This window comes from Somniosus microcephalus, chromosome 5, assembly GCF_052327205.1.
Source record: "Somniosus microcephalus isolate GS21.2 chromosome 5, FLI_Smic_1.0, whole genome shotgun sequence".
NCBI classification, from domain to species: domain Eukaryota; kingdom Metazoa; phylum Chordata; class Chondrichthyes; order Squaliformes; family Somniosidae; genus Somniosus; species Somniosus microcephalus.
Genome location: NC_140991.1, coordinates 42,184,242 through 42,196,950, shown reverse-complemented (window position 1 = coordinate 42,196,950; position 12,709 = coordinate 42,184,242). Strand labels below are relative to the sequence as shown.

At 44.1% G+C, this 12,709-nt stretch overlaps 1 protein-coding gene across 1 annotated transcript in view; it reads left to right on the top strand.

Annotated features, from left to right (window-relative positions):
* The window catches only part of vipr2 (vasoactive intestinal peptide receptor 2), a 298,909-nt gene that overhangs the window by 269,012 nt on the left and 17,188 nt on the right, over positions 1 to 12,709 (top strand). The window contains exon 10 of the mRNA XM_085987570.1: positions 12,007 to 12,098. Within this exon, the coding sequence (XP_085843696.1) occupies positions 12,007 to 12,098 (92 nt within the window). The remainder of the gene's footprint in view (positions 1 to 12,006; positions 12,099 to 12,709) is intronic.

Below are 12,709 nucleotides of genomic sequence, written 5' to 3'. Positions count from 1 at the left end.
CCCAGGTGTGCGTAATGCCGGTAATTGCCACTTGGGCTATATAAGCCTGTGTATTGTGTATATCCTTTAGAAACCCCCCCCCCAAGACTTGCTTAGTAAATACCTATGAACCAACTCCTGTCTTCAGTGTCTTTATCTACACACGGACACTACAAGGTGTGGCCTCACCAGTACCCTGTATAACTGAAGCAAGACTTCCCTGCTTTTATACTCCATCCCCCTTGCAATAAAAGCCAAGATTCCATTGGCCTTCCTGATCACCTGCTGTACCTGCATACTAACCTTCTGTGTTTCATGCACCAGGACCCCCAGATCCCTTTGTACTGTAGCACTTTGCAGTTTCTCTCCATTTAGATAATAACTTGCTCTTTGATTTTTTCTGTCAAAGTGCATAACCTCACACTTTCCAACATTATATTCCATCTGCCAAATCTCTGCCCACTCACTTAGCCTGTCTATGTCCTTTTGCAGGTTTTTTATGTCCTCCTCACTCACTGCTTTCCCTCCCATCTTTGTATCGTCGGCAAACTTGGAGATGTTGCACTCGGTCCCTTCCTCCAAAATGTTAATATAGATTGTAAAGAGTTGGGGTCCCAGCACTGACCTCTGCGGAACACTACTAGTCACTGATTGCCAACCCGAGAATGAACCATTTATCCCAACTCTCTGTTTTCTGTTAGATAGCCAATCTTCCATCCATGCCAGTATATTGCCCCCAATCCCGTGATTTTTTATCTTGATCAGTAATCTTTTGTGTGGCACCTTGTCAAATGCCTTTTGGAATTCCAAATACACCACATCCACTGGTTCCCCTTTATCCACCCTGTTTGTTACGTCCTCAAAGAATTCGAGCAAATTTGTCAAACATGATTTCCCCTTCGTAAAACCATACTGACTCTGTCCGATTAAATTATGCTTATCCAAATGTCCTGTTACTGCTTCCTTAATAATGGACTCCAACATTTTACCAACCACAGATGTTAGGCTAACTGGTCTATAGTTTCCAGCCTTTTGTCTGCCTCCCTTTTTAAATAAGGGCGTTACATTAGCAGTTTTCCAATCTGCTGGGACCTTTCCTGAATCCAGGGAGTTTTGGAAAATTACAACCAATGCATCCACAATCCCTACCGCTACTTCTCTCAAGACCCTAGGATGTAAGCCATCAGGTCCAGGGGATTTATCCGCCTTTAGTCCCATTATCTTACCGAGTACCACCTCCTTAGTGATTTTAATCGTGTTTAGCTCCTCCCCCCCAAAACCCCATGTTTGTCCAGTGTTGGGATATTTTTAGTGTCCTCTACTGTAAAGACTGATACAAAATATTTGTTCAGCGTTTTTGCCATCTCCATGTTCCCCACCACTAATTTCCCGGTCTCGTCCTCTAAGGGACCAACATTCACTTTAGCCACCCTTTTTCTTTTTGCACTTAGTGGGTTTTGCGCCACTGGCCACGCCTCCCGCTAAATTTAGCGGGGCGCTAATGGCGGCACTAGCCATTAGCGCTGCGCCGCCACTGATTATGTCATCGTTGTGCGCAGTGCCCCGCTACCGCCCCGATCGCCAAATTTGGTAGCGCCCCCTGCTTTAATGCCGGTCGCAATTTGCGACCGGGTCAGGGGGGCCTACCTGCGGCGGTAGAAGCACTGAGGTGCGGGGCAGCCATTTTTTTTGCTGGCCGCCTGCCAGCACCTCTTCGCGCTGCCGTCCCCAGCCTCCTGAGCCCCCCCCCCGCGTTGTGCCAGCTGTGTCCCAAGAGCCCGGCACTTCTCCTCGGTGCCGGGCTCTTTTGCCGGCACTCGTGATCGCCGATCGCGCTGCAGCAGGCCCCTCCCCTTTAAGAAGGGCAGGAAGGCCTGCAGTACCACAGCGCGCCGTGCCACAGCGTGTGGTGCTGCAGCACGTTGCGCTGCGATTTTCAGTTGCAGCGCCCCAAGAGGGATGCGGGGCGCCTCGAGTAGCACCGTGCTTCCGTTTGGGGCGTTGAAACTGAATTTCCAACGGGCAGTTGCGACTCTTTCCGGGGCGGTACCTCCGGTGCCCTGGAATTTCTAGGCCCAAGGGTTTAAATCAAACATGGCCACAGTAAATAATAATTCTAAAAGGTGTAAGAGTGTTAAAAAAACAAGCCTGAAGGCCTTGTGCCTTAATGCGAGGAGCATTCGTAATAAGGTGGATGAATTAGCTGCGCAAATAGAGGGAAACGGATATGATATCATTGGGATTACGGAAACATGGCTCCAGGGTGACCAAGGCTGGGAACTCAACATCCAGGGGTATTCAATATTCAGGAAAGGTAGGCAAAAAGGAAAAGGAGGTGGGGTAGCATTGCTGGTTAAACAATTGAAAGGAAGGATATTAGCTCTGATGATGTGGAATCTGTATGGGTAGAACTGAGAAATACCAAGGGGAAGAAAACGTTAGTGGGCGTGGTATACAGACCTCCAAACAGTAATGCGGAGGTTGGGGATGGCATTAAACGGGAAATTAGAGACGCGTGCAATAAGGGCACAGCAGTTATCATGGGTGACTTTAATCTACATGTAGATTGGGCTAACCAAATTAGTAACAATACTGAGGAGGAGGAATTCCTGGAGTGTATACGGGATGTTTTCCTGGACCAATATGTCGAGGAACCAATTAGAGATCAGGCTATCTTAGACTGGGTATTATGTAATGAGAAAGAATTAATTAGTAATCTTGTTGTGCGAGGCCCCTTGGGTCAGAGCGATCATAATATGATAGAATTCTTCATTAAGATGGAGAGTGAAGTAGTTGACTCAGAGACCAGGGTCCTGAGTTTAAATAAAGGAAACTACGATGGTATGAGGCACGAGTTGGGTAGGATTGATTGGGGAATGTTACTCAAAGGGTTGACGTTGGATAGGCAATGGCAAACATTCAAAGATCGCATGGATGAACTACAGAATTTGTTCATCACTTTATGGCATAAAAATAAAACAAAAAAGGTGACTCAACCGTGGCTAACAAGGGAATTTAGGGATAGCATAAGATCCAAGGAGAAGACATATAAATTGGCCAGAAAAAGCAGTAAACCTGAGGATTGGGAGCAGTTTAGGATTCAGCAAAGGAGGACAAAGGGATTAATTAAGAGGGGGGAAAATAGAGTATGAGAGTAAGCTTCCAGGGAACATAAAAACTGACTGTAAAATCTTTTATACATATGTGAAGAGAAAAAGATTGGTGAAGTCAAGCGTAGGTCCCTTGCAGTCAGAATCAGAGGAATTTATAATGGGGAACAAAGAAATGGCAGACCAATTAAATACATACTTTGGTTCTGTCTTCACAAAGGAGGACACAAATAACCTCCCAGAGATGTCGGGGAACTTAGGGTCTAATAAGAGGGAGGAACTGAATGAAATCAGTATTTGTAGGGAAATGGTATTAGGGAAATTGATGGGATTGAAGGCCGATAAATCCCCAGGGCCTGATAATCTACATCCTAGGGTACTTAAGGAAGTGGCCCTAGAAATAGTAGATGCATTGCTGGTCATCTTCCAAAATTCTATAGACTCTGGAACAGTTCCCATGGATTGGAGGGTAGCTAATGTTACCCCACTATTCAAAAAAGGTGGTAGAGAGAAAATGGGGAATTATAGACCGGTAAGCCTGATATCGGTAGTGGGGAAAATGCTAGAGTCCATTATAAAAGATGTAATAGCAGAGCACTTGGAAAACAGTGACAGGATCGGACAAAGTCAACATGGATTCACAAAAGGTAAATCGTGCTTGACTAATCTACTGGAATTTTTTGAGGATGTAACTGGTAGAATAGATAAGGGAGAACCAGTGGATGTGGTGTATTTGGACTTTCAGAAGGCTTTCGATAAGGTCCCGCATAAGAGATTAGCGTGTAAAGTTAAGGCACATGGGATTGGGGGCAAGGTACTGACTTGGATAGAGAACTGGATGGCAGACAGGAAGCAAAGAGTTGGAATAAGCGGCTGTTTTTCCGAGTGGCAGGCAGTGACTAGTGGGGTACCGCAGGGATCGGTCCTAGGACCCCAGCTATTCACAATATATATTAATGATCTAGACAAGGGAATTGGATGTAATATCTCCAAGTTTGCAGATGACTCAAAGCTGGGTGGGCGTGTGTGCTGTGAGGAGCATGCCGAGAAACTCCAGTATGATTTGGACAGGTTGGGTGATTGGGCAGAAGCATGGCAGATGCAGTATAATGTGGATAAATGCGAGGTTATCCACTTTGGTGGCAAAAACAGAAAGGCAGATTATTATCTGAATGGCAATAGATTGGGAGAAGGGTAAGTGCAGCAAGACCTGGGCGTCCTTGTGCACCAGTCGCTGAAGGTAAGCATGCAGGTGCAGCAGGCGGTTAAGAAGGCAAATGGTATGTTGGCCTTCGTACGAGAGGGTTCGAGTACAAGAACAAGGATGTCTTGCTGCAGTTGTACAGGGCCTTGGTGAGATCACACCTTGAGTATTGTGTGCAGTTTTGGTCGCCTTATCTGAGGAAGGATGTTCTTGCCATGGAGGGAGTGCAGCGAAGATTCACCAGGCTGATACCTGGGATGGCAGGAATGACGTATGAGGAGAGATTGGGTCGATTGGGCTTATACTCGCTCGAGTTTAGAAGAATGAGAGGGGATCTCATTGAAACTTATAAAATTCTAACAGGACTGGACAGACTGGATGCAGGAAGGATGTTCCCGATGGCGGGGGAGTCCAGAACCAGGGGTCACAGTCTAAGGATAAGGGGTAGGCCATTTAGGACAGAGATGAGGAGGGATTTCTTCACCCAGAGAGTGGTGAACCTGTGAAATTCTCTACCACAGAAGGCAGTGGAGGCCAATTCATTAAATATATTCAAGAAGGAGTTGGATATATTTCTTAAGGCTAAAGGGATCAAGGGATATGGGGAGAAGGCAGGGACAGGGGACTGAATTTGGATGATCAGCCATGATCTCATTGAATGGCGGAGCAAGCTTGAGGAGCTGAATGGCCTACTCCTGCTCCTATCTTCTATGTTTCTACGTTATTAAAATGGATAAATTTGACACTGTGCAAAATTATAATTAATTTTTCAGGGCCATAACCTTGAGCAGTCAATACGTTGTTAAAACCCCAGTTACACCTAATTCCTTCGGGCCTAACTTTTAATGGGGTATTTAACAGCGTAATTACTGCAGAAGGCCATAGTTTTTGTCAGTTTCCCTGATTTGAGAGATATCACTGATTGCCGGCTCTGTGGGCGGGGGGCCGGGGGCGGGGGGGGGCGGTGGCGGGGAGCGGGGTCCACAGTGCAGCCTGTGGAAGAGCAGTGAATAACAGACTGCAACTTCAGGATTTCCACATTAGGCTGTGCACATGCTAAATCTTGAAGTTGGTCAGGACCACAAATTCCAGGCCAATAATTGGCTCTTAAAGTATGTGTGCATGCGCCTTATAAAAGTTCCTTTCTTACCAGTATTACACCAGGTACTTACTCAGCAACAAGAATAGACTGTGGAACTAACTCAGCCTGCACTGGAGCTGTTAAATTAAGAGAAATAGATGGAGGTAACTGGTATGTTTTCCCTGCTCTAACCTTGCACGTAGAAAGATTAAAATCATAGAAGTTAAATTAGATAATGCTTATTTTTCAAGCATTATGTAAATGATAATTTTTTTGACTTCTCATATTAACTTTATTTCATTTACCCAATAATTGTTTCTTTATAGGAGGAGCGATGAGTAAACTAATCTAAGTTTAAATTTCTGGCTTAGTTTGATCTGAGCTGTCTCCAGCTCATCAACCTCGACCCAAGGTTCCCAACCAGTATAGCTGCTGAGATACAGTCTATGACAATGGTGAAACTCTGGCTGGGTGACGGGTTTTTTCCTTTAACTTTCTTTTGGTGGATTTTGAGGTTCATTCAGGACAAGAGGGGTTTTGACAGAGTAGATAGGGAGAAACTGTTTCCACTGGCAGGAGGGTCAGTAACCAGAGGACACAGACTTAAATGAATTGGCAAAAAAGCCAAGGGGGAGATGAAGAGAAATTGTTTTACGTGGCGAGTTGTTATGATCCGGAATGCACTCCTGAAAGGGTGGTGGAAGCAGATTCGATAGTAATTTTCAAAAAGGAATTGGATCTCTACTAAAAATGGAAATATTTGCAGGGCTATGGGGAAAGAGCAAGGGAGTAGAATGTAATGGCCTGGAATTTATGGTTGTAATGACAGCGAAACTGTCAGCGTTCGCAATCAGTACTCTGTGAAACTGACAGCAACTTCTGGCATTCGCACATGCGCAGTTAAACTCAGAAATCCAAAAGTTGCTCTCAGTGATCTCCCGCTCCTCCACAGGGTGCACTGTTGAAGTCTTCGCAGATATAAATCTTACAAATCTCTTGAATTGACGTGAACTTCCACTTTTTACAATGTAATCTTATTGTGAAAACTCCTGAAAAAGTTAAGCCTAGTTTAATGAGGTATAACTGGGTTTTTAATGGCATACTAAGTCATAATTACTGCTGAACAACCTCTCTGGCCCCCAAAACCTAATTTTATATATGTGGAATATCAAATTTCTCTATTATGATAAAAATTCCTGGAGTTTTTAAATAATACATGTTTTAAAGTTTGTTTATGATATTTCAGCTTCTACCTTAATCCCATGTGCATGTTCCAATCTTTGTTTCACTCTCTGTAAAATGATTAAAAAGTGAATGATAATCAATGCTTTTTACTTCCCGGTTTGCTGTCTGTGAAAATTCTTCAATGTGATTGGCTGCCTAGCCTGCTTGATAACATTACTGTTGCTGGACAATGGCGATCCCCTATAGGTGACGCCAGAATGAAATTAACGTCGGGAAAGGAGAAATCCACGCCACAGAGTTTGCTAGATCTTTGCGGGCAGCTTTCTTCGAGGTCAGATTCAAGCGCCGTCACTTCGCCGCTGACCGCAAAATTCAGGCCAATGTAATTAGATAGCTGTTTTGGAGAGCAGGCACAGACAAGGTGGGGCGAATGGCCTCCTGTGTGCTGTATGATTTTATGATTCTGAGAGGTGCAGGTGCTCGAAAAAGGAACCTTCCCATTTGTCTGCGATAGCTCCTGAAACATTTTTTGAAATTAGTCTTTTTACATTTAAACCAGAGGTACAGTGAAATGTTACTTCAACAATGAATTCAGGAGAGTAAGAGAGGACAGGATGAGACTGGTGGAAAAAACATTGGGGAAATCAAGAAAATTAATCAAAAGCAATGAAACAATAATCACATTAGGGGCTTCTACACCATTCCAGCCAGTGAGTTCAGAGGTATCGAGCAGTGCGCCTGCAAAATAAATTTATTACCCATAGCAGAAATAACCTGAAAGAATGTTTTATTAAACGCAGACTTATACACGATGGTTTTCGTTCGGATTATATCTAATTTAATAAAAATGTTGCTTTTTGTAATTAAACTGGAAGAATGAAAGGGTCATCTTGTGAACTCCCAAACCGTGGGTTAGCCCAGACCCACCCAGGAAATTGGGAGCCCTGAGGAGAGAATAGCTGCCTGGGCTCAGAATCTGTGTGCCTAAAAACCTGGACACTTTCTGGTCACGGGCTCGCCCTCCCACACAGTGGTTTTCTGATCTTAATGAACAAAAGAAATTGCAAAATCAGAGATGAAAACGAAACTGTGTATTTCGAAGAGGATCAAAGTGTGCACAGACACACGCGTACAAATACACACGGATTGTGTTTGCATACGCAGACGATTTTCTTTTCCTCTTATTTTTATTCCTGGGTAATTTAGCCAATTTGTTATGGTCTCTATTTCCAATTTTTTTTGTTTTAGCTGCAAACACAGTGAATGAGCCAAAGCTTGTTCCACCAGCTGTAGGTTCATGTTGGCTGTGAGCAGAGATGCCAGAAGCATCCTCGATTGAGCTCCTCTTTCCTTCGGAAAGAATTCCCACCGCAGAGTAGTATGGATTTGTGCATCATGCAGTCAAAGTGCTTGAGCTACTTTGTAGAGGAAGAAAGAAAGGCTTCCGTTTATGTAGTGCCTTATGATGTCTCTTAAAAAGCATCCCAAAAATGCTTCACATCCCACGAATTACTTTGAAGTGAAGTAACTGTTGTTGCGTAGGCAAACGAAGAGCAAGTTTCAATTTATCCCAATTGGACAGTTTTTTTGGGCCGTGCTGGCTGAAGGAGGAATGTCGGCCCCGACACTTTGAGAACTCCCTGCTCTTCTTCAAATAGAGCCATGCGTTCTTTAATGTCTACCTGAGCCACCAAAACAGAGACAGGGCCTCAGTTTAGAAAGAAAGAACTTGCATTTATATAGCACCTTTCGCAAGCTCAGGGCATCCCAAAGCACTTTGCAGCCAATGAAGTACTTTTTCGAAGTGTAGTCGTTATTGTAATGTAGGAAACGCAGCAGACAATTTGCGCGCAGCAAGGTCCCACAAACAGCAATGAAATCGATGATCAGTTCATCTGTTTTAGTGATGTTGGTTGAGGGACAAATATTGACCAGGACACCAGGAGAACTCCCCAGCTCCTCTTCAAGTAGTGCCACAGGATCTTTCTCAAATAGTGCCACGGGACCTCCGACAGTGCAGCACTCCCTCAATAGTGCACTGGAGTATCAGCCTAGATTATGTGCTCAAGTCTCTGTTTGGAGTGGTGCTACCACTGAGCCACAGCCGACACATATCTAGCTTGTTACTGGGTCACCTGAGAGAATTAAGATTTTGTTATTTGAATTAAACAAAGATCACCAGTACAGCGTGCCTCAGTGTAATTCTTACTGTCAATTCTTCACAGTGCTTCACAGAAGTGTTAATTCCCGCCTCTCCCACCCCAGATAAGGCATGACAGCTAACCCATAATTACAATCCTTGGACACTGTTCAACGCCTCTATAGGGTGACATTTTTCTTAGATTACAAGCAATGCATGAAGTGGGATTTATATTTTTGCACATTTTTTCCACGCTCGCGTGAATGCCTCTTTTGACCTAGTTCCAGTGGGTTGTTTATTTGCTTTGAAGAAGCTTGGGAATGGCCATTTAGCTTACAATTTCTTGTTTCAGTGACATGAAGTTCTCCTGAAATGATTATATAAATACAGAATGCTATTCACACACATCCCACACATGTCGCTGATTTGGATCTAAATGATGCCATTCAAGAGAGCAATTCTCCAAGTCATGTATTTCTCTTTCTGACTTACCAGCAGTCTTAGAATCATGGAATCTTGCAACACAGAAAGAGGCCATTCGGCCCACCGTGCCTGTGCCGGCTCTTCGGTAGAGCTATCCAATTAGTCCCGCTCTTTCCCCATAGCTCTGTAATTTTTTTTCCTTTTCAAACATATATCGAATTCCCTTTTCAAAGTTACTGTTGAATCTGCTTCCATCAGGCACTGCATTCCAGATCATAATAACTCACAGCGTTAAAAAGTTTCCCATCTCTCCTCTGGTTCTTTTTGCCAATTCTCTCCAATCTGTGTCCTCTGGTTACCGACCTTCCTTAATGCAACAACAAAAGGAAATGGCATCAGTCTCAACACATTTGCCTTTATAAATCTGCCCTTATGTGCCGGAAGATGCCTCAAAGCACCATATGGAGGAAACTGATACGGTGGACACCGCACGAGAGGAGAGGGGAGAGGAACAGAGAGGCTATAATGGGAGCTAAAGACACGACTGGAGACGATGGTGTTGAAACAACTTTTGAAAGCAGGGGGCGGTGGTGGCCAAGGGGAGGGAACTAGCTAGACAGTTTCAGAGGGCAAGAGTTTTTGTGACTGAACAAGCAGCTGCCGATGGTAGAATGGTGAGAGCGAGGAAGGAGAAGTCCAGTATTAGAGGAGTGAAGGCTAAGTACAGGGATGTAAGGGAGGAGGAGATCACTAAGGTAGGGTGGCAAAGCCGTGGAGGGATCTTAAAACAAGGACAAGAGTTTGACGCAGGGTAAAGGGAGCTGTTGGGGGTATTAAGAGTGTGGGCCTCAGGGCAGAATTGTCAATGAGTTGAAGCTTCTTGAGGGGTTCCTTTTTACATTAAGGGTTATGCAGCAATTCAAAACAATTTTTCCTTTAATTGTGATAATTATATCTAATTTGCATATGCGATCTATCAGGAAAGATATATTGGCCTTGGAGGCGGTAGCACGCAGATTTACCAGGATGATAAAGGGCTTAAAGGGTTAAATTATGAGGACAGGTTGCTTAAACTTGGTTTGTATTCCCTTGAGAAAATTGAGCGATGATCTAATCGAGGTCTTTAAAATGAAAAAGCGATACGATAGGGTAGATAGAGAGAAACTATCTCCTCTGGTAGGGGAATGCAGAACAAGAGGGCATAATCTTAAAATTAGAGCGAGGCCATTTAGGAGTGAAATCAGGAAGCTCTTTTTCACGTAAGTTGTAGTGGAAATCTGGAACTCACTTTCCCAAAAGGCTGTGGATGTTGGGACAATTGAAATGTTCAAGACTGAGATAGATATATTTATGTTGGGTAACGGTATCGAGGGATATGGAGCAAAGACGGGTAAATGGAGTTAATGTACGGATCAGTCTTAATCAAATTGAATGGCACAAGAGGTTCGAGGGGCTGAATGGTCTATTCCTGTTCCTATTAGAAAAGGAGTATTCGTTATTCCATTAAAATATGGCCTCTCTCTCTCTTCCTTTCTATTTATGTGTGCAATGTGTTGAGAGGCTACAGCCCGACTATAAACAGAGTGGTTTCAGGAACTGGGAAGACTATTCCAATGCTCTCCTCGCCACCATCCTACCTTGCACCCTTCATAAACTTGAGCTCATCCAAAACTCGGCTGCCCGTGTCCTAACTCGCACCAAGTCCCGTTCACCCATCACCCCTGTGCTCGCTGACCTACATTGGCTCCCGGTTAAGCAACGCCTCAACTTTAAAATTCTCATCCATGTGTTCAAATCCCTCCATGGCCTCGCCCCTCCCTATCTCTGTATTCTCCTCCAGCCCTACGACCCTCCGAGATCTTTGTGCTCCTCCAATTCTGGCCTCCTGCACATTCCCGATTTTCTTCGCTCCACTGTTGGCGGCCGCGCCTTCAGCTGCCTAGGCCCTAAGCTCAGGAATTCTCTCCCTAAACCTCTCTTCCTCGCTAGTTCTCTCTCCTCCTTTAATACGCTCCGTAAAGCCGACCTCTTTGACCAAACTTTTGGTCGCCTGTCCTAATATCTCCTTATGTGGCTCAGTGTCAAATTTTGTTTGATGATCGTTCCTGTGAAGTGCGTTGATACTTTGACTATGTTAAAGGTGCTATACAAATGCAAGTTGTTGATGTTGAATTACAGAAATGTTGATCAGCTGTACCAGGAGTGTGCGCATACGGACCTGACGATCTGCTAACTCAGCCGTGTTGTAGTAAAACACTTTGTGACATACAAACAACATCTGATGTAACCATCATTATTTAATGGCTCTTTCATGAACAGAGTCCATATAAATTAATCTCACTATAACATTGTAACACTGGAGGTGTTGGACTCATCAGTCACCTGAGAACTCATTTTTAATGTGGAAGCAAGTCACGCTCGGTTCCGAGGGACTGCCTAAGAAGAAGAAGGCGGTGATTTTCAACTGCCGCCCACCCGTTTCGCAATGGAAAAGCATGGCAACCAGTAGAAGAAAATCAGGGGATGGTGAGGAAGGAACATCAGTCACCCCTTGGCCACTCGAGGCCCGCCTGATGCAATTTCCGGCGGACCTGTAACCGGGCGGACTATACTTCTGTTCACTTCGGGCAGGAGGCTCTTTAGATATGCAAATCGGGGTCTTATGTCATTGTAGGGCCCCACTTACAATTTTGAAGTACACACGGGCTCAGCATGTGCCGTGCCTAAAAGCATCAAAGTACCAGAGGTGCTTGTTGTGCAGTTGGAATATTAGTAAACTATTAAATGACATGCTTTAATTGTACTTTCAGGAATAACAGATACGGCATCTTTGTATTCTCATGAGTGAATGCAGCTCATGCGCACGTTTTCATTTAATTTACAGCTAAACTTTCTCCTGTTTATTAGTATTGTACGAATACTGATACAGAAGCTCAGGTCACCAGACATTGGAGGCAACGATCACTCACAATACAAGTAAGCAATTTATTTGTTATCTCATACTATGTGCACAGTAGAAAATATTGGGCCACACACACTAGATTTGTACAATCGGGCGTGATTAATCCACTAACTTTGAGAAAACTCAATAATCTTAAATATTAAAAATCCACAGACGGAAGGGGCATCGATTCATTGTATCAACCTTTTTTAATCAATATCAGCTGTTAATGTCATAATATTGCACAAAATATGTGAAAGTGTTGTCACATTTTGGCAATAAAGCCGTTATATCTTGAGGTGCCTCATTTGTCTGACTAGAGCTCAACAGGATCGTTGAAGCAACTTACACAGTAGCAAAATACTGCAGATGCTGGAAATCTGAAATAACAACAGAAAACGCTGGAAAAACTCAGCAGGTCAGGCAGCATCGAGGAGAGAGAAACAGAGTCAACGTTTTGGGTCGATGACCCTTCGTCAGAACTGGAAAAAGTTAGAGAGGAGAGATTTTTAAGCAGGGGCAGGGAATAGGGGAGGAAAGAACAAAAGGGAGGGTCTGTGATAGGCTGGAAGGCAGGAGAGATTGACTGACAAAAGGGATGATGGTGCAAGGCAAAAGGAGAGGTAATGGGACAAGTTAAGAAACA